This window comes from Brassica napus, chromosome A1 (assembly GCF_020379485.1).
Source record: "Brassica napus cultivar Da-Ae chromosome A1, Da-Ae, whole genome shotgun sequence".
Classification (NCBI taxonomy): Eukaryota; Viridiplantae; Streptophyta; class Magnoliopsida; order Brassicales; family Brassicaceae; genus Brassica; species Brassica napus.
Window position 1 is genome coordinate 2,029,496 of NC_063434.1, and position 20,281 is coordinate 2,049,776.

The window sequence follows — 20,281 nt, forward strand, 5'->3', positions numbered from 1 at the left end:
ATAGCTGAGATTATTATAAAAGACCAGAAAAACACTACTCTATCAAATTATCGACTAATAACTCTCTTGAATTTTCAAATTTACATTCTCAAAGGCATTGAGAAGTAACAGAGTTCATAAGCTGAATCAGAGAACTATATATTAGAAGTCTATAACAAGAGTTATATATAAACCAAAAACTGTAAGAAAGAAAAATAATAATTAGTAAGTCCCATTTTGCCATGTCATACCATTTGGACAAAACACAGACAAAAAAAGGGATTTGAGTTGAGCTCCAGTTCAGTTCTGGTCCATGAAATCAGCAGGCAAGTTCAAGTCCAACAAAGTGACTTTGCTGTTTGTGAAACTTCCTTCTCTTCTCGGACGTTTCTTTGAAGAAGAGCAAACCATGTCTTCCGAGTCCCTTGATCCTGAAGCTTTCTCTGGCCTTGATGTCTCCCCTGTTACAAAGAATATTAGTATTGGATTCATTTGGGGTTCAATGACTAGAATATGATCACACAAGAAGGTTATTAGTTACCGCTTGTACCACTACTATCCAACGCTTTGGAGGAACTCCACGAAGCATGAAACTCAGCCGCTTGTTCGATCCCCTTTGAACTATAAGGCGCGATGTTGTGGATACCAGACTGGAGAGAACCGAGCAAGTCATTCTCAATGCACTCGTACATCTTCTTGCAGAGGCTATCCACCGCAACAGACAAGTTGATGACGTGGATCCTCACATCCATAACTTTATCATCGCTAAAGTCATCGAATGGCTCCTCCAACAGCTGAGAAAGTTTCTCAACGTTACCCTCCAGCTGCTGCTGCTGATCCTCGAACAGATTCTTCTTCATCTCTCTCTCACTAGAGCTCATCTCGTCTTTGAAGAGCTCCTCACCAAACATGTAATAAGCAAAAGCGTACGAATAGGAGAGGATCCGTCTCGATCTGAATAGGCGGTTGAGTCCGTTGGTGACCCAGGTGAAGTCTTTGAGCTTCAGCTCCTTCTTCTCTGAGTTTGATACTTTCTCGAGGATTGTGTTCCTAAGTTTATCTTCCAGCTTTGATGAATCCGTATGCGCTTTGTAACGGTGGTGGTAATGTGTGTACCTGTCTAGATCCCTTTTGGCTCTTTCCATCTGCCTTTCTTTGTCGTCTTCGTACCGACCACAACTGTGACCAGCGATGCTTCTATAAGTGTGTTCCTTTCCAGTAGCTCCACCACATAGCCAACTGTACAAGATGACATAAGCAAACATGAGACACTCCACCAGTTTTGACATTTGCTAGTTTAGAAAGGCAAGCATAGGACTGGGATTTTGAACCGAACCAAACCAAAACCCGCCGATCGATCCAAAATTTTCGGTTAGTTCAGTTAGGAGTTCGGTTCGATTCGGTAGGTTTTGGTTTGGTTCGGTGGTGACTTCGGTTTCTAAATAAAACTTTAAAAACTATAACCAAGCCATCCCAAAAATTCGAACCGAACTAACCAAATTTCAAACTGAAATAACCAAATTTAACCAAATTTAACAGAACTTATCCAACATTTTAATAAAAATTAAAACCAAGATATAACCGAAATCAAAAACTTTGATAGAATTTTCAAAAACCGAACCAACACTTTATTTCAGGTAATTCGGTAAAATTTATGTTGAACCAAACCAACCGAAAACCGAACTACCAGAACCCGCAAGCCTAAGCAAACACAAAGCAAATAAAAAGAAGAGATTGCTTACCAAAAGTACTGCCCACAAATACACCTCACGAGATTGCACCCACCATTCTTCTCCACAGGCTTGTAACACTTGGGACACAGCTTGGTATGAACAGTTATCCAGTTAACCGTCTCCGACTCATCCCTACACTTCTTTCTCCACAGCTCCCACATCAAACAAGAGCAAGGGGAGTGAGCCTGACACATACAGCTGAAACAAAACTGAAGACCACAGGAACACTCCACTTCGCAGAGCTTATCATCCTCAGCTCGTATCGCATTCCCGCAATGTGGAGTACTCGGACACCACTTAACCATCTTGTTGTCTTCGATGTACGACTCAACAAGGAACCGATCAAACTTCTCAGCTAGATCCGGACGCTTTTTGCTGACGAGGCTCCTGACCACATCCTCGTCGCAGATAGCGTTGCATTTATGCGCCATGCATCTGATCCTTTTGCTCTGGCCTTCGTTGATCTGGACAGTAAAATGCTCCGTCCAACCTAAAACCAATTAATAACTGCGTTACATCTCTTCCATTAAATCATTACGATTAATAAAAATAAGGGAAGATGGACACTCACAATCGTTGCAAAAGCAATGGCCACAGTCCATCCTCTTCATCTGCTCAGCTACCACATCCTCTAGGCAGACGTCACAGCTCATGTTCGGAGAAGACGAAGGAAGGGAAGAAGAGTCGAAGACAGTCACACCAGCTCCAGAGAACAAGCTGTCTTTTCCTTTCTCAACAAACACAGAAATGAGCTTCTCGATATCCCACTGGTAATGAATGAGAAGAGTCCGAGCGTGGTGCTCCTTGATCGATAACAGCTCCATCACCCTTAACAAATCTTCCCTCTGTGCATCACAAAATAAACAAATTACATATCACCAAAAGAAAAAAAAGTTAAACAAGAGTCTTTCTCTGCCTAATTCACCTGAGCTGCTAGAAGCGATTCCTGTGTGATGACCTGTAAAAAAAAACAAATTGATAAACTTTTAGCAAACAATACAGTTTCATAGCTCTCAAACCCTAATTTCAAACATACTGATTACCCAATTTCGTAACCCGAGACACAAAAAGGATGAAACTTTCGGAAAACCCAGAAGATTGAGATGACGAAGGACGCAGGAATCGAGTTTTAAACCCCACAATTGCGATCAAATCATCGATCAAATTAGAGAGGGGGAGAAGAGGATAGACCTGAGTGGTTGATTTCTTAGAGGAGGCGGCGTGAAATTCGGAGTCGTCGTTATCAATCCCGCCCAGAGACTCATCATGATCGGAGGAGTAATAGCAATCCTCTTCGTCAGCTGTGTAGTAATCATCCATCGTTTTTTTTCCTTTCGCAATTACGGAAGAAGAATCGAATTCATGAAAAGAAGTTTAAATAAAGAGTGAATTGGATATATATATTCCGGCGAGATCACAAAGAAGCTCTCTCTCTCTCTCCGGTTTATTAAGAGAGTAGCGAGAGAAGAGAAGAAGAGGAAGCTGAATCGCGTAGCAAAAAGATTCCTCTATCTACCTCACGCCTTTTATGCGGTGACTCACACTCTTGCAACGTCGTCGTTTTGGTTACCAAGGAGAAAAACTCAAGGCTGTTGTGATTGTTTTCTTTTCTTCTTTTTTTTTTCTTTTCTTTTTTTTTGCAATGAATGGCATGAAAAAGCTTTTATAGCAAAGAAAGATACTGGTAATTTGGAAAGGTTATTAATCTTGACCAAAATGGAAAGGTTATTTTTTGCGGACCATTTAATTAGTTTTGCATTCTAGCTTATTGACCATCATATGTGATTTGAATAGGAGATTAAATATTAAATTTTAGATTTTAATATTGGCTTTATTCAGATTTTTTTTTAAAGTTTAGTACTTTAGTAGTCCAAAGAAAATACGAAATTATTAAAAAAAATTATAAGACTATTCAATTACTAACTTACGAAACAAGTAGTGAACGGTTTCTCCACAACCAATACTTGCTTGAAAGCGCATGTATGAGCTATAATCCAGTCAATCCTAACATGTAAGCCCATGTATGAGCTAATGGGGCTGGAGAAACTTGGATATGTTACTTGTCCTCAGCCCAAAAAGACGAGAGATTTCGTAGATAAATATTGCAAACACTGACCATTTTTTTTTGGTCAAGACACTTATGTATGCTGGTATAGTCCTCAAATACTAGCTGTTACAAACTTTAGTTTATACATTGATTCTTACGTACGTCCATAATATGTTGCAGTGTAAACTGTATGTTACGGAATGGTTCAACTTAATTTTTAGTTTCATCTTTTTGTCTAAAATCACAAAGATTGAACTACAATTACAAATCAAAATAGTTAAGAGTATTACACAGCAAAACAAAACTACTAATCTGTTCTAATTTTCCTCAGCATCGATGCTTGTTCGGAAGAGGTAGTCTTCGCCTTCAAGTTCATCTTGATACATGTTTATTGGTGGATTTTGATGTTTCTCCGGTTCTTCTTTCTCCTCAATATGTCTCTTTCCCTGAGCACACAAATATATACTGTTTTCAGTGAAATATCACAAGTTAAAAGTATGAAGGCCACTTTAAACTACCAAAGTAAATCAAACTCATATCTTTGACTATCCTATTAAGGCTCAGTTTCAAACGATATGGAGGCTTGCATCGAAATCAAAGTACATTCTCTATATAAATACCTCATTTTGATCACGAAACTTGATTGAAATAGCATACTAAGTAAACCCATTCCTGATCAGATTTCAGATCTATATTTCATTTTTGGAACATAAGGTTGGATTCACTTTTGTGACAGTTAATTTGTTTTGGCAATAAGCAAAACATATTATTACTAAGAGCTTGTGAGAATTCACTAAATAGCTACTCCAAAAGATAACAGAAACAGAGAGCAAATCCTTGAAATGCAAAAATACTTTGAGCAATTACCTTTCTTAAGATATAGAAGAAATAATGGAATCCATCGCCAAAAGTGTTGTACTCCATGGACCAATTAAACTTGGGATCCATAAACAAAGGACGCCTGAAATGCGGCTACGTGCCAAGAAAAAAAAGAGAGAGTGTATTTTAGAGCTGATACTTGAGAATAAGATTATATAAGACATGTTCCTCTAATTACCTGGCCAAAAGTAATTGAAATGAAAATCCCATCAGGCTTCAAAACTCGGTGAACACCATCAAGAGTAGCCATGACTTTGCTTACGGTTTCTTCACGAGGATTCCATGGATCACCAGCATCCACAAACAGTACATCCTTCACCAAATTGATAACCAAGAAAGAAGAAAAAAAGGAGCAAATCATGAGCTTTCTCTCATCGTATTTCAAGAAGGTGTTCACTTGGAAACCACACTCGCAAAACTTAAGTCCTAAACAAAACAATGGAATGTAATGAAGGAAGTTTAGCTCAGCTTTTACCATGGTCCCTTTCTCAATAACCACATCGAAACACTCGGTGTCAAAGGGCAGGTCTAGCATGTCAGCTTGCACCACTTTTATTTCTGAATATAGGTCCAGAAATAAACATCCAATGAACATTTTGCTTCAACCAGCAAATACAATTACACAGCAGCAAGAGACTAAATCAAGTTCACAATCAATACATGAATATGGAAACACTGAAGCCAAACTATAAAGTGAAACAAAGCAATTACCTTTGTACCCTTTTGACAGCAACCGAGTCTGCATCTTCTCAACAGCAACGGAAGACAAATCAATGCAGGTGATATCAACAATCCCATCTTTATAAAGCTCGTCACACAACTGAGAGTTCCCACATCCCAGCTCCAAAACCTTCATTACACCATGCACACACAAAAAAAATCAAAATCACATTTTTGCAATTAAAAAAATCCAAACTTGATGTATGGGTTTCGACAATCATCCAACAACATAGAGGGTCGAGGAGGGAAAGTACGGAAGAAGAGGTAGTGATGTTGGATTTGATGAGATGCTGGAAATGAGAGTAGTCCTTGAACCATTCATAGTGTTCCTCCGATGAGAACCTCTCGTCCCAGTAGTGAGGATCGAGGTAGGTCAGAGCAGAAGGAGGACCGACTGAATTAGTCACCGGGTTTGAATTAGGATCCGAATCACCATTGGCGGGTCTAGACTCCATCGCTTGACTTGATCACTCCTTTAGCTCAACTCCGGGAAGATAAACCCTAAACCCCCTTTCACTAATCACTTTGGGCTTTTTGTTAAACCGCAAAAAGTAGAGGCTTGTTATAACATACGGGCCTTGAAATTTTCGGCCTTTTAAGCCCATGTTATGAAGATTATTTTGGTCTTTAACTCCTTTTAGATATTTTACTTATTTCACAAATTATTTGATAGATTTTCTATATGTTTAAAATATCTTTCTATACTTTTAAAAAATATTAAATAAAAATATTTGAATTAGTTAAATTTTATTTATGAAAAATTATCGAAAAGTGTATAATAAAATATAAAAAAGTTAAATTATAAACATTTATTAAATTTTTAATAAGCGTGAACACTTTAGAAAATTTTACTTTCGGAAACAGAAGGGATATTAAAAAAGGAAATTAAAAAAAAATCCATAAATTGTGAACAAATAATCATATTCTAATTAATATCCACAGGTTAACAAGATGACAAACAGTGAAACAATCTAGAATCCCCAAATCACACACATGTTTTAGAGTTTAACCATAAATTTAAGACTGCAAGACTTCATTTTCGTCCACGGTCTTCTTTGTGGCGTAGGTATATGACTATTTGCAACAAAAATAAAATCTAATCAAATCACAAAATAAGACTATACAAGTCCAAGTCCACGTGGTTGGTTGCATTTTACACGTATTTTCAAATAAAACTATTTTAATAAACATATTTTCCACATACACAAACACATACACGTTACATAACTTAAATCTATTTATACAGCTCGAGATAAAACACGGACCATCCATCCATTCATTACAAGTTTCGGTCAGCGTCGTTGTCTGTCTGTCTGTCTCCATGGCTGTTGCTCTCCAGTTCGGTCGATTATGCGTGCGCCCGGATACTTTCGCACTCGAGAACCATCTCTCCGGACCTTTCCGGCGCCAGAAAACTTTTTCAGTCCGGTGCTCTTCTGGAAATGAGGACGTTCATTTCCCATCGACGGACTCCGATTTTGACGCCAAGACGTTCCGCAAGAACTTAACGAGAAGCGAGAATTACAATCGTAAAGGGTTCGGTCATAAAGAGGAGACACTCAAGCTCATGAATCGAGAGTACACCAGTAAGTTCCATACTTGTAGTTGTTACTCCCTCTTTTCTTTTTTAGTTTAACTGTAGTTGTTGATCAAAATTTTTGTTTTAAAATAAGTCTCGTTTTAATGTAAAATTTATTAAATTTTTTTTGTAGTTTATTTTCCTGGTTGAAGTATGATTAGGTGCATATGTAATAATTTTTTTGTTTTGGAAATATGCTAAGCTAAATGTTTTTAATCTATGTGAATAAATATAAAACGACAATTAAAATGAAAGTAACGAAGTATTAATGTTAGATTGTTAGTTCATTGGATGGTGATTCATCTTTGTTATTGTATTTAACACTATTAGGTGATATATTGGAGACGCTGAAAACAAATGGATACACATACTCTTGGGGAGATGTTACCGTAAAGCTAGCTAAAGCATATGGCTTTTGCTGGGGCGTTGAGCGTGCTGTTCAGATCGCTTACGAAGCAAGAAAACAGTTTCCTGACGAAAGGCTTTGGATTACTAACGAAATCATTCATAACCCCACCGTCAACAAGGTATGTTACTAGTTAGTCACCAGCTTCTTAGATGTTGTTGATTTGCATTGATTCATTGTTTTTTTGTGTGGCAGAGGTTAGAAGAAATGGATGTTAAGATTATTCCTGTTGAGGATACAAAGAAGCAGTTTGATGTGGTGGACAAAGACGATGTGGTTATCCTCCCTGCCTTTGGTGCTGGTGTTGATGAGATGTTTGTTCTCAATGATAAAAAGGTTCAGATCGTTGACACCACTTGTCCTTGGGTCACAAAGGTGTGGAACATGGTTGAGAAGCACAAGAAGGGGGAGTACACATCGATAATTCACGGTAAATATAATCATGAAGAGACCATTGCTACTGCTTCTTTTGCTGGAAAGTATATCATTGTCAAGAACATGAAAGAGGTATATGACTTTTTGTATTCTATCAATAAGAGTTGTTGTTGTTGTTGCTGATGTGTAACCTTATTATTACTGAGCAACAGGCGAACTACGTTTGTGATTACATTCTTGGTGGTGAACTCGATGGATCCAGCTCCACAAAAGAGGACTTCATGGAGGTAATAAAGAGCTTCCTTTCCTTCCACAATCTCAAATGCTCTCTTTTGGTACTGATGTATACATATCTCTGGTGGGTGGCGTTTGTAGAAATTCAAGTATGCTGTTTCAAAGGGTTTTGACCCTGACAAGGACCTTATCAAAGTCGGTATCGCAAACCAAACAACGATGCTCAAGGGAGAAACTGAGGAGATTGGTTAGTACACTGCTTTTAAATCTTAAAATCACTGGAAACAACACATCTTATAGTTGTGTCTCATGCCCGGCAGGAAAGTTAATTGAGAGGACAATGATGCGCAAGTATGGAGTGGAGAACGTAAACGGGCATTTCATCAGCTTCAACACCATTTGCGATGCTACTCAAGTAAGTTTTTGCTAGAATCTCATTGTCATGCCTATAAAACATGCTTTGAAAAAAAATACTAATCTCTTTTTCAGGAGAGACAAGATGCAATCTATGAGTTGGTGGAAGAGAAGATTGACCTCATGCTAGTGGTTGGTGGGTGGAACTCAAGCAACACTTCTCACCTTCAGGAGATCTCGGAGGTCCGTGGAATCCCTTCTTACTGGATAGACAGTGAGCAACGGATAGGACCTGGTAACAAAATAGCCTATAAGCTCCACGTAAGTGCCGTATCCACACAACAAGAACGTCCACTGATTCTCCCTTTTGAATAAGCTTTCAACGATGTTTCTCTTTTACATTTGACAGTACGGAGAGCTGGTGGAGAAGGAGAATTTTCTTCCAAAGGGGCCAATAACCATCGGTGTGACATCAGGTGCATCAACCCCTGACAAGGTATGAACATGTGTGTTTCATTTGCAGCTGGTTTTGTTTCGGACATTAGTGAAATGTATTTGTGTGAAATGTGGTAGGTCGTGGAAGATGTTTTGGTGAAGGTGTTCGACATTAAACGAGAAGAGTTGTTGCAGGTTGCTTGATCCAGTCTTTGTGATTGTATTCAGACATGTTCTTTATGTCAAAGAGTGTGTGTGTGCTAAAGTTCAATAATCCCCTATTCATCCTTGCTTCATTAAATGTTCTTCCACCACAGTTAAACTTTCTACTCATGTCATCTTCATGTTCAAACATTTAAACTTAGAGATAAATTGGGGAAATGAGCTAGCAAAATATCTGATTTTGTAAAAGAAAAATAGACTAATTTTGTTTTTTACATCAAAAAAATTGCTCTATTATATAATTTTTTTTGGTGTAACTATTATTCAAATTTGAGCTGGTATACAAAACAAAACCAGAAAAAACAATCAATAAATAACACTTCAAGAAAAGAAAACCTAGATTTTTTAGATAACAAGTATGCTATAGTTTACCAAAAAAAAACAAGTATACAATATACTAATTTTGTTTTTTCGTCAGCAATATACTATTTTTCTTAAATGTGATAATATGTATTTTTTTTATATTTTATGGTTAAATAAACTAAATTTAAGGTTATATATCTTTATATATTTAATGAAGACTGACTACATTTTTAACATAATAATATATATACATATTATATATATATTTAGGATGAAATATTTAATCTTTAGGGAATATAAATATGATTATTAGTTTTAGAATTTTTTTCAAATAATTAATCTACTTTATTTTAATAGCTTTTTATTTGTTTGATTTACTGGAACAAATAAAAATTAGTGGTTAATTATTGCGGTTAAGTAGAAAACGCTATATAACGGAGAAGACAACGAGATCAATCTTGGAGTGCAAAAAAGAGAGAAAGCGCGTGGGAGGGAAGCACCGACGTCCGGCGGCGCGTATGCGCGCGTGCCGGCGCCGGTGGCTCCATTCTTGTCGATCCTTGCTAGGTTTTCCTCTGTGCGCGTCGATCTGCTGTCCTATCCGATATATTTTCGGATCTGGAATAGGGTTTTATCGTCGGAAGAGATTTGTCTACGGAGGGTTTCAAACGGCGGTAATCTCTCTTTCTCTGGATTCGTGGTGAGGTAGTAGGACGCGGCTCGTCGCGACAGCTTGGTAGTTTTTTGGGTTGAAGTTAGGGTTCATTCTGGGAGGCGGAGGCTCCGTTAGTTCCGCCGTCGCCGTTCAAGTTTCCGGGGGGTAGAGGCTTCCTCAGCTCTGCGTCGCCGGCAAAGTCTCCGGGAGGTAGAGGCTCCCTCAGCTCTGCGTCGCCGGATCATGCACCGAGGGGTGAAGGCGTCTTGTACCTTGCCTCGTCGGCTCTTGTTGCTTAATTTTTAGATTAGTTTTTTTTTTTTTAGGATCTTTGTGGTTGTTTATGGCGTTGGTGATGGTTGAGACCCGTGTGTGTTCTCTCGTTGGAGGAAGAGAGAAGCGTCCGTATCAAGTTGGTGAAGTTTCTGTGAGCCGTGGTTGTTACTTTGGTGTGTGCTCGAACGGTGGTGGTGATGATCTCGCTCCGGCGATTGATCTCGCTGGTAAAGATTTCTCTAGAGTACAAGACGGCGGTGGTGAAGAGTGTGTGTAGATCATGGGATCCGGTTTGTCACGGTGAGGCATGCTCCTGTAGTGGCCGGTGAGAAGCGTCCGTTCTCCGACGTAAGTGTTCCCGGTGGCGGCGACGTTTGCGGGTTTGCTTCTCGAAGTAGGGCGAACCGCGAGTCGGCGAGTTTGGGTTTGAGGATATCGGACTTGGGCCTAAGCGGGTTGGTTCTTTTAAGTTGGGCTTTGTGTTTGGGCCTTTTGGTCTTTGTAATTCTCTTTGGGCTTCGGCCTTTTTGCTAATATAATTCAGTTGGGAAAAAAAAAAAAACGGAGAAGACAACAAGACCCATGCCTCTACCTTACTTCCTAACGATCCCTCTTCTTTTCCCGTTGCTCCGTCGTTAGGTTTCTTCTCCGTTGACGGAGACAAACTTTCACGGCGGTGAATGTGTCTAACCGATAAAAAAGCCCTAATTTACAAAGACTCGCAAACTATTCAGAAATTTTCCGAGCAATGAGCTTATCAGAGAGAACACACGACGGCGAAACAAAGGATCCATCTTCCTCCTCCTCGTACGAGTTCACCCACGCCGCCGCCAAATCCGCAGTAGCTCAAATCTGCGAAACCGTCGGCTACAACCATTTCAAAGACCCCCCGCTCGAATCCCTAACCGGATTTGCGATCCAGTACATTCTCCAGCTAGGTAAAATCGCAACCTCCTTCGCCAACCTAAACGGTAGGAGCCACTGCAACGTCTTCGACATCGTCCTCGCCTTAGAAGATCTATCCGGTAACGATAATAACGCCGAGGAACGAGGATGTTCCGCTCTTCGTTCGGTTAAGCTTAGAGAAATTATCGATTTCGTGAAAGTTAGTGATGATGGAGAAGAAGAGAGTCTCTTGTTACAGACATTGCCTCGTTTCCCTGTGAGTGATAAGAGGAAGAAGATGATGGTGGTTCCTAGTTTTGTTGAGGTTGGTGAGATTCCACCTGGAAAGCATATTCCTTTATGGCTTCCGGCGTTTCCTGATCCTCATACGTATAAGGAGACTCCTATGTGGATCGAGAGGGGGTTGGATCCTAGAGGGGATAAGATTGAGCAGGCGAGGCAGAGGAGGAAGGCTGAGAGAGCTTTGTTGAGTCTTCAGAGGAAGCTTGTTTGTAGGGGTGATGGTGATCGTGTGTGGGGAGATATGGATGTTGGTGGTGTGAAGGGAGAGATCAGAGAAGCTGAGAGTGAAGTGCCTGAGGATGAGAAAAGAGATGGTGTATCAGTGGTGGAGGCGTTTGCTCCTGCCTTGGAGGCTGCGAGAGATGTGGTTTTCAGTGAGGATGACGGTGAGTGGAAGCAGAAGAAGAAGAAGAAGCCTGTTGGTCTTTCTAAGCTTAGGACCGAGAAGAAGTTTCTTGGAGAGCCGTTGGATCTGACTCTGCAGATGAAGGGTGAAGATAGATCTATGTCGTTGCGTGAGGAAGATAGAGATGACAAGAGGAGGAGGGCTGAGTTTATTTTGAGACAGTGCATGGAGAATCCGGTGGATCTCAATCAGTTGTAAAATAAAGTGACTCTCAGTTTACAGTCTCTGTAGCGTAGTTTCTCCTAATTGTTCTGTAAAAGATTGTGATTTTGTAGCCTTTTTTTCTCCTTACAGGATTGTGTTATGATTACGACTTTTGCTACTGAATGGAATGAGAGTTTCTAACCCATCTTTTAAGCAGTGGATAGGTCTTTTTCTCATGGAGATGCTTGCTTCATAACTTTAACCTTGCTTTATTTTCACTGTCCCGTGATTGGGAGCCAGGAACAATGTTTGCTTGAATAAAACAACATCATCAACAAAGAGCACTTTGAAAATGAAAATGAAAATGAAAATGAAAATGAGAAACTTCTATATTCACGTCCAAGTGTAGTTTAGTAGTACAAATAAAACAATGTGTAAAGAACCTACGCGTGTTTTTATGTACACAGTATAGAAAAAGAAACTATAGTGACAACAAAGTTGTACGTCAATTAGCACAAAGCAATGTCTCAGTACCAAACCACCTTAATTCATCTTAAATCAATCGTGCATCCCAGCTTCTGGTTTAACATTTGATCTTGACCGCTGCGAGCTGAGCTTGCGCAGGAACTGCAACGCCTCAGTATATGAAGGATCCGAGCGGCTCAGTGGTTTACATGAGTTTATATGGTCTGTTGACTCCAACACCTGTTTCATCATACGCTCGAGTAAAAACCAAACAGTTTTGGAAGTTGCAACCATAGTTAAAAACGAGTTTATATACACGTTACTTACAACAAGTTCACCAAATCCTGGGTATGCTGATTCAATTGGCACAATCTCCATCCGAAAAGCCCATCCTCCGTAACCTTCCACTATTGGGGTTACTTTTGTCTGCAGTTAGAGATGACAATTAGTCACCACAGAGAGTCGTGTAAATGTTGCAATCCAAAGAGAGACTTATAAGTGTAATCAACAACCTCACAGAAACTAAGGACTTCTACAATCCCTTTCTTGTGTAGCTGGCGAAGCAAGTCATTTAGCTCCACTAGTCTTGGGGAACCACTTCGTAGCTCCCCTATCTATCACAATTTACCATCCATTAGTCTGATTAGATAAGATGTCCCAAAGGATTGAAATCAACTCAATAATGGAACGGTAGTACTTACAGATGGAGCCGGGCGTAACACAAGACCCATCCGCCATGGCATATCTGCTAACTTGCTACCAAAATGTGGGCAGCTGTAGAATATCTGAAAAAGAGGTCAAAGATGTTGACATTAATCTTTTAAATGAGCTAATTCGCTGATAGAAAACTAGAAATGGTATGAAGCGTTAATACATACAACCCCAGCGGTGTTTTTCACTAGTTTATCGAGTTTTTCTTCCTTTGCTTTGTGTAGAATCTGCTTCACAACAAGGCCTCCCATACTACAAGATAAACGTTTCTTGATCAAAATTTATGTCTTGATGTTCCAGGAGACCATATTTAGTTTCAATAAAACACCAAGATTAATGATAATCTTTAACTGGTAGAGAGAGCAACTAAGTGTGCACTAGAAAATATCCATTGACAGGTTCAGACCTGTGAGTCACGAAAACAACAGGTCGATCTCCAATGCCTGCTGAGACCAACTTTTCCAATATCATAGAGCTAACCTCCTGCAAGTTAGATAAAATCCATCATACAGAAGAACTGCAGGCTTGATAAGGAGATGTTGTAGAGTACACAAACGGAATGCTGTATCTAATCAATAATCACTCTTCCAACTCTCGACCACTTTTCCAGTAAACGTACCTGAAGAGGCAAGCTAGCTCCAGACCATTCCGTGAGGTTTGTCTGCATCAAAAAAAAAAATCAAATTGGCAACCATTAACGCACAAGGAATTAGATAAGGACACAACATATAGATCAAACACAGTTACAAAGATGTCCATTGAGTAGGTATGAGCATAAAACACAGCCATACCTTGTATTTAAGGGTAAACAAGCGAGCTTGAGGGAAATCATTTGAAAGCCACTCACTCGGCCAAAATGTTCCGAGCTTTCCTGCTTCCTGGTCAATCTTCTCCACTAAGCCAGATTTTGTAGAGGACTTATCCTCAGCTATTCGCCAAGTTTTAAAGGGCCCACCACGCAATCCATGAAGAAAGATAACATCAAATTCAGGATCATGCACACGTGAACCACTACTGGAGGGATCCATGGAGCTAGACAAATCGCTAGCATCAACAACATGATCTCTGACTGTATCAGCAGCATTTGTTGCTTCACCTTCACTTGAAGATCCGTTCTTCTTACCACTTTGTTGTTCTTTTTCAGGACATTTCCAATGGGCTAGTCCGGGATTAATCAGAAATATCATGTCTCCATAGCGAGGACAGTTAGTGTTCATGTTTGAGATGTCTGGCTTGGAACTGCCACCATTTCCAGATCCACTATCACCTTGCTGATTACAATATATGTTTAACAGAGAAGCCCTCGCATAACTTTGTGTCTTAGGGTCAGTGCAACCGGAAATTCTTCCTCTTGCACAATCATCAAGCCATTTGCACCATGTTTCATCAGCTAAGATGATCTTCTGGACTTTGGGAAGAAGCGAAAGAATGGTTAGCAATCTAGCAGCATGCCTTCGTATGTGTGCACTAGCTGGGACTTTCACACTAGATGGATCCTGTATATCTGTGATTGAAGATTCACCAACACTATCCGGAGCACGCTCTCGAGCCTCTAGGGATCTGGATGCATCATAAGCTTCTATTGCACCTAGCTTTTCATAGTCATCACTTAGCAGAAAGCGCCTTAGCAAACAAAGAATACCAAAATCAACTATTTTGTTCTGGCATATAGAATCCTCAACGCAAACTTCAGTCAGTGACTTGACTGACTTAAGGGTTGCCAATGCAGACTCGGCAGCATTAAATTTAGGGGGGTTGTCCTTCTTTAAGTTCTTAATAGGTAGCGCAAAAGGCTCTGAAAGGAGCAGATCTGCCAGTGGAACACTATTGATAGAATCAGGGACTGTACCCAGTTGAGCCATGGCAAGATTAACAACAGCACCTGCTAGCTGATTGGTTGACAGAGTAGCAGAAGCAACTTTTGACAGATCTACCTGTATATTCCAAATACAATAGCTGTTATTTACTAAATTTTAAACCGAAAGATGGAACAAACTAAAAAAGTCATAATTCTCAACTATTCTTTATACAGATAAGATAAATGACCATAAATTTTATGCACCTTTGGTTTCTCAGTTTTAGGAAGGCTAGCTCCTTTAGCTGACAACATCTTGCTGTAGTTCAAAATCTCATTCATTATAAGGGTTAACCATCCTTGAGAAATTGGGATAGAGTGTGGTCCGTAATCCTCAAAAGTGCTTGAAAGGATTCTTCTTGCTGAAGATTGAACAGTGTCAGATGCAACCTTTCCAAGAACCCACGAGAGTAGTATGCCGGACCATTTCTGACTCTCTTCAAGAGATAAATGCATCTCACCAGCACAGAGTAATTCAAGAGCCTTTGACAAACCTTCTTGCACTTCTTTGTGCTTCTTCGTTTTCCTAGCACTGTCTCTCATCAGATGAAGACCCTTCTCCATCACCATCTTCCGTGCTTCGTCACTTTTGTCAACAGAGACTAAAAAGGCTGACAACGCAACTTGAGCCAAAGGGATATCCTCAGTTTTACTGGCATGTGAAATAGTGGCAAGCAAACTCGAACTCCAGTCGGAAACAGAATCGCTTAGTGGGAGATTAGGATCTTCCAACAACAACCGAGCCACCAAACTCCCATGCCATTTTACAGTCCTCTCAGGTGCCATCAAGGCTGTCATGACAACTTGCCCGTCACGATCAAGTTCTTGAATATGAGATCTATTTGTATCAGAAGCCATCGCCCAGTTTGCCAACGCCCACACAGCAAATGGCACCGCGACATGTTGACAATGTAAATCATCCCAAAGGCCAGGAATCACGGCCGATGACAAATTAGCTTGCGAGGAATTATCATGTTTACTTATCAATGCAAATGTTTTAGGAACTTCCTCATCTGCATTAGTATTTACACCACCCAAGGGCGCAAGCCCACTGGTTCTTGATAGTCCCAGAACCGTGGTTCCTTCAAGGATTTTAATCCCAATCCCCTTAATCCCGCTATTTCCATCGTCACTGTCATCATCTTCTTCCGTCTCGTCAAAATACATACCACCTTCCTCGATCACTTGAATCGCGGCAGCAATATCTCTCATCTTAGCATTTCCAGGCAACGATGACTTAAAAGAAGTCTTTTCTATTGTGTCGCAGTTGGAAGTGACGATATCCATAATGGCAGTCACGAGCATGCTCCTACCTTTCAAAGAATCAGAAATATCGAATGAAGAACGTCTTGAATGCTGCTCCCAAAGAAAAGCTATATATCAATCGCAAAACACACAACCCGAAGCATCACATTATCAAGATTAAACAAAAAAGAATCTCATACGTTAATGAGAATGATTGATAACACAACTATACACAAAACAATTGTTCTTGCTTATCAATCATTAAAATGCGCTAAGATTCTTCTATATCCTACAATGCTAATATGCTATCTAGATTCTTATCAGCTGGCTCGTTACATCTAACCATAACAATCCTTCTATCATCTCCTAAACAATTAATCAGCTATAGCATCTACTACATTAGTGGAAACTCACCTTTTTGTTCTTTGGTTGACACGAGAATATGAACTTAAGCAACTTAGGCACAGCATCAGGCCTCCCTAGAGCCTCTTTACGCACCGTCGGATCAGCAATAAGGTAAGCCAGAGCCCTAGCCGCTTCGTCCTGCGCCCCAATTCTATCTCCAGGGATAGCCACAGTCTCCAGCAACCAATCAACCACCGCACCTCCGCCAGCTCCAACGAGCGCTGCTCTTCGAGCAGCACTCGCGGAAGCAATATCCGCCAAAAGAGCAGCGACACGGAGCTCGAACCCCGCGCGCACTTCATGATTGGCCGACGAGAGCACCGACCTGAGCGACTGCCACAGAACGGACGCCGCGACGCCGGTCTGTCTCGCGTGGTGAACGACTCTCCTCAGCGAGGTTCCGGACTTCTGAACCCAGCGCTCGATTGAATCGTAGATTCGGCTGTTTCCGCCGTCCGATTGGTCGTGATCGGGGGTGTAAGCAGCGGCGTAGGCGATTAGAGCTGCGGCGGAGAGAGCGAGAACTGATTTTTTCTTAGAGAAGGAAGAAGGTTGGGAGAGGCTGTGGATCGTAGGGGGAGGGCATCGCGATGGGTGATTGGGAGGAGAAGGTTTGAGATTCAAGGAGGAACCGGTTGGTGAGGAGGAGAAAGTTCGGGGGAGACGGTGGAAGAGACGGCGGTTACAAGATCGGAGAAGATTGTAACGGAGACGAAACATTTTTTTCGTTTTTTTTGTTCTCCTTTGCGTCTTTTTCGGAATTAAAATTCCTTCTCACGTTTTGTAATTAAGATGAGAAAATATTGGATATGCGATATAGATGGGAAGATTCTACGGGTATCCATTTTTGCTGCTAAGGTTTGAAGTTTGAACCTGATTATAATTTGTATTAAATTGATGGATGATATATAGTTAATTAGTTTTGACTTGAGTCTTAAATTAAAACTAGGTGTCTTGCCCGCACATGCGGACATAATATTCTTATATTTAAAAAAAGATAAATCAAAAATTAAACTTTATATTTTATATTTTATAATAAAAAATATTATTTCAGATAAAAACACAACATATTTAAGAATTATCTTATGTTTTAAAAATATATTTTATTTTTGAGAATTTTATTAAATTTACTTATAGTCAATTATCAGATATAACATATAAATAAAATATTATTAATATATATATTCATTACTTTTTATCAATATATATATTTATTGTTGTGTTAAATTTTAAAGACATTCACATATATTTTAGAAAATATATTTATTTGTTTGATTAGCATTTCATTATAAATTTTTTTATATCTAACTATAAATTTTATAATAAAATATTATTTTCAGATAACAACAGAATATATGTAAGAATTATCTTATGTTTTAAAACATGTTTTAATAAAATATTATTTTCAGATAACAATAGAATATATCTAGCAATTATCTTATGTTTTAAAACATGTTTTTATTTTTGAAAATTTTATTATTTTTATTTATAGTCAATTATCTAATATAATATATAAATATAATAGTATTAATAGAAATTCGTTTTTAATTATTTATATTTTAGATAATTCTTATTATTATTAATTTTAATCACTTATTTAATCAGATATATTTTAAATTCATTATTATTTTTGACTATTTATATAATTTTTTCATTAAGGGTATAAACGATTTATTATTAATTTATTCATTTTTTAATCAGATAGATTTGAAATTCGTTTTTATATTTCGACTAATTTATATAACTATTCATTAAGGGTATAAACTCATTAAGGGTATAAACGATTTATTATTAATTTTAATTATTTTTTAATCAGATAGATTTGAAATTCGTTTTTATATTTCGACTAATTTATATAATTATTCATTAAAGGTATACACGATATTAACCGCTCTAATTTTAACGTGAGAGCTCCATTGCAAAAATTTACTTCGCCAATAATAGTCTAGATGTCTTGTCCGCACATGCGGGCATAATCTTCTTATAGATATATATTATTTTATATTTTGTTAATTCAAAAACAATATGTTAAGTTATTATTTATATTCTTAACAAGTTTATACAAAAGATAAAATAATTTATATACCACCAAAAATTTCATTTAAATATATATATACTAATTATTGTGTTGAATTTTTCAAAACACTCATATATTAGAAATGTTTTAGAATATATTTTTATACAAATGTTTTTTCTTCATTAATATTTAATTATATATTATTTTATATCTTAATTTTTATAATAAAAATATTATTTAAAGATAACAAGACAATATATAAGTATTATCTTATTTTTTAGAAATACAAAATATTATTTCAAGATAACAACAAAATATATGAGAATTATCTTTTTAGAATTAATATTATTAATATAAAATTCGTTTTTAATTAAATTATTATCTATACTATACTAAAAGGGGGATATAAGCCATGGAGAGGGTGTCCACATAGGATAGAAAAATCAACTAATCAGAGAACCCGAAATTGCCATGTCATCTCATTTTTTTTCGTAAAAAATAAAAAAACAATGCGAAGGTGAGAATTGAACCCAGGTTAGTATGATATATATATAGGACAGTTACCACTAAGCCTTTGAAACTTTCTTGGACACATATACAAGAACCACTAAGTATATAATCACAAACTCTTATGTACATTTACAATAATAAGAATTCAACTTTCAAGACTCCGATACTTTATTTTGTAAAAAAAAAATAAGTAAGTGACTAAGCTAATATATTCTTAGAAAGTGTGAGAACGTTGACAAGTATGAAAAAGCATAGATTTTTGTTTTCGTGACAAAGTTAAGAATTTATATAAACGAAGATGACTCCTAGGGTTTCTGGCGACGAGCCGCCGGGCTCTTCCTCCTCCGATCTCCCACCTCCCGCCTCTCCTCCCGTTCTCCGTTCTGATTCCGTTCATGGCTCTCCTCCTGCTAAATCGGCTTGGACGAAAAAGCAAGGAGATGGGGCTCTCCCGGTGATTGATGTAGTCGATGGAGTTGCTACTATGACGATACCTGATGAGATCTTTGAGGACCCTAATCCTCTCTGGAAAAGCTTCGTTGTTGGTTATTTCATCGGGGATGCTCCTCATGTGGGATCCATTCACGCGACTGTGAACCGAATCTGGTCTTCTCCTCGTAATGGGTCTAAGATCGATGTCCAGTTCATTGAGAAGAAAACGGTATTGTTTCGTATTGAGAATCCTCAGATGCGTGCCCGAGTCATCCAGCGCAAGTATTGGCACGTCGCGGACGTTCCTTTGGTCGTGCACGAATGGTCACCAGAAACTGCGATGAATCCCCCAGATTTGTCGGCGATGCCAATGTGGGTGGATCTCAAGGGAGTTCCGAACTCTCTTTTCTCGCACAAGGGTCTCAAGTGTTTGGCCCGTGCAGCGGGAACGTTTGTGAAGCTTCATCCCAACACAGAGAAATGTACGCGTTTGGATGTCGCGCGAATCCTTGTTGAGGTGGATCTCAATAAACCACTTGTTGAGAGGATATCTTACTCAGATAACGTCGGGGCTTTGGTTGTTCTTGAGGTTAGCTACCCGTGGCTGCCTCCAAAATGTGAAGTGTGTCGGAAATGGGGGCATAAAGGCTCTGAATGCTCCGCAAAAAATGTTACTATCCTGCAGCATAACAAGGAAGCCGATCTA

At 38.9% G+C, this 20,281-nt stretch overlaps 5 protein-coding genes across 9 annotated transcripts; 2 read left to right on the plus strand and 3 right to left on the minus strand.

Moving 5' to 3' along the window:
- Nucleotides 1–40: 40 nt before the first annotated feature.
- Nucleotides 41–3,221, minus strand: LOC106355227 (probable E3 ubiquitin-protein ligase ARI1). 2 transcript variants are annotated; one of them, XM_013795279.3, is made up of 6 exons: nt 2,904–3,221; nt 2,638–2,670; nt 2,284–2,557; nt 1,722–2,202; nt 530–1,218; nt 41–440 (listed from the first exon to the last, which is right to left on the minus strand). In XM_013795279.3, the coding sequence occupies exons 1-6, from the start codon at nt 3,030–3,032 to the stop codon at nt 280–282; spliced, it is 1,767 nt and encodes a 588-aa protein (XP_013650733.1). In that variant the 5' UTR covers nt 3,033–3,221; the 3' UTR covers nt 41–279. The 2 variants fall into 2 exon arrangements, with proteins under 2 accessions (XP_013650733.1, XP_013650684.1); XM_013795230.3 differs by having other exon boundaries at nt 521–1,218; nt 2,904–3,220.
- Nucleotides 3,222–3,950: 729 nt separating this feature from the next.
- LOC106356160 (EEF1A lysine methyltransferase 4-like) lies at nt 3,951–5,855 on the minus strand. The gene is made up of 6 exons (XM_048779166.1): nt 5,613–5,855; nt 5,350–5,488; nt 5,114–5,196; nt 4,817–4,951; nt 4,627–4,731; nt 3,951–4,205 (listed from the first exon to the last, which is right to left on the minus strand). Exons 1-6 carry the CDS (start codon nt 5,811–5,813, stop codon nt 4,077–4,079), a joined length of 792 nt encoding a protein of 263 aa, XP_048635123.1. The 5' UTR covers nt 5,814–5,855; the 3' UTR covers nt 3,951–4,076.
- Nucleotides 5,856–6,607: 752 nt separating this feature from the next.
- Nucleotides 6,608–9,207, plus strand: LOC106355630 (4-hydroxy-3-methylbut-2-enyl diphosphate reductase, chloroplastic). Its single transcript, XM_013795568.3, has 9 exons — nt 6,608–6,944; nt 7,268–7,464; nt 7,539–7,850; nt 7,931–8,005; nt 8,094–8,199; nt 8,273–8,367; nt 8,442–8,627; nt 8,716–8,802; nt 8,880–9,207. Exons 1-9 carry the CDS (start codon nt 6,680–6,682, stop codon nt 8,943–8,945), a joined length of 1,389 nt encoding a protein of 462 aa, XP_013651022.2. The 5' UTR covers nt 6,608–6,679; the 3' UTR covers nt 8,946–9,207.
- A 1,548-nt stretch (nt 9,208–10,755) lies between these two features.
- On the plus strand, nt 10,756–12,138 carry LOC106355877 (transcription initiation factor TFIID subunit 8-like). Its single transcript, XM_013795769.3, has one exon. The coding sequence runs from the start codon at nt 10,946–10,948 to the stop codon at nt 11,987–11,989; it is 1,044 nt and encodes a 347-aa protein (XP_013651223.2). The 5' UTR covers nt 10,756–10,945; the 3' UTR covers nt 11,990–12,138.
- A 162-nt stretch (nt 12,139–12,300) lies between these two features.
- LOC106354546 lies at nt 12,301–17,469 on the minus strand. 4 transcript variants are annotated; one of them, XM_013794546.3, is made up of 10 exons: nt 16,626–17,469; nt 15,174–16,322; nt 13,903–15,045; nt 13,731–13,772; nt 13,518–13,594; nt 13,279–13,363; nt 13,102–13,185; nt 12,913–13,014; nt 12,728–12,826; nt 12,301–12,640 (listed from the first exon to the last, which is right to left on the minus strand). In XM_013794546.3, the coding sequence occupies exons 1-10, from the start codon at nt 17,334–17,336 to the stop codon at nt 12,494–12,496; spliced, it is 3,639 nt and encodes a 1,212-aa protein (XP_013650000.2). In that variant the 5' UTR covers nt 17,337–17,469; the 3' UTR covers nt 12,301–12,493. The 4 variants fall into 4 exon arrangements, with proteins under 4 accessions (XP_013650000.2, XP_013650074.2, XP_022546904.2 ...); XM_013794620.3 differs by having other exon boundaries at nt 15,174–16,275; nt 16,626–17,053; XM_022691183.2 differs by having other exon boundaries at nt 15,174–16,279; nt 16,626–16,868.
- Nucleotides 17,470–20,281: the final 2,812 nt, after the last annotated feature.

What these genes read in the sequence shown, in the direction of transcription:
- LOC106355630 (XM_013795568.3), top strand. Translation starts at nt 6,680, where the DNA reads ATGGCTGTTGCTCTCCAGTTCGGTCGATTATGCGTGCGCCCGGATACT. An exon ending in ATAACCCCACCGTCAACAAG is followed by an intron (nt 7,465 to 7,538) that starts GTATGTTACTAG and finishes TTTGTGTGGCAG; the next exon opens with AGGTTAGAAGAAATGGATGT. An exon ending in CAAAAGAGGACTTCATGGAG is followed by an intron (nt 8,006 to 8,093) that starts GTAATAAAGAGC and finishes TGGCGTTTGTAG; the next exon opens with AAATTCAAGTATGCTGTTTC.
- LOC106354546 (XM_013794546.3), bottom strand. Translation starts at nt 17,336, where the DNA reads ATGTTTCGTCTCCGTTACAATCTTCTCCGATCTTGTAACCGCCGTCTC. An exon ending in TGAAAAACACCGCTGGGGTT is followed by an intron (nt 13,186 to 13,278) that starts GTATGTATTAAC and finishes CCTCTTTTTCAG; the next exon opens with ATATTCTACAGCTGCCCACA. An exon ending in CAGGATTTGGTGAACTTGTT is followed by an intron (nt 12,641 to 12,727) that starts GTAAGTAACGTG and finishes ATGATGAAACAG; the next exon opens with GTGTTGGAGTCAACAGACCA.
- LOC106355227 (XM_013795230.3), bottom strand. Translation starts at nt 3,032, where the DNA reads ATGGATGATTACTACACAGCTGACGAAGAGGATTGCTATTACTCCTCC. An exon ending in CCATTGCTTTTGCAACGATT is followed by an intron (nt 2,203 to 2,283) that starts GTGAGTGTCCAT and finishes AATTGGTTTTAG; the next exon opens with GTTGGACGGAGCATTTTACT. An exon ending in GGATAGTAGTGGTACAAGCG is followed by an intron (nt 441 to 520) that starts GTAACTAATAAC and finishes TCTTTGTAACAG; the next exon opens with GGGAGACATCAAGGCCAGAG.
- LOC106355877 (XM_013795769.3), top strand. Translation starts at nt 10,946, where the DNA reads ATGAGCTTATCAGAGAGAACACACGACGGCGAAACAAAGGATCCATCT.
- LOC106356160 (XM_048779166.1), bottom strand. Translation starts at nt 5,813, where the DNA reads ATGGAGTCTAGACCCGCCAATGGTGATTCGGATCCTAATTCAAACCCG. An exon ending in ACATCACTACCTCTTCTTCC is followed by an intron (nt 5,489 to 5,612) that starts GTACTTTCCCTC and finishes GGTGTAATGAAG; the next exon opens with GTTTTGGAGCTGGGATGTGG. An exon ending in TCTTCTATATCTTAAGAAAG is followed by an intron (nt 4,206 to 4,626) that starts GTAATTGCTCAA and finishes TTGTGTGCTCAG; the next exon opens with GGAAAGAGACATATTGAGGA.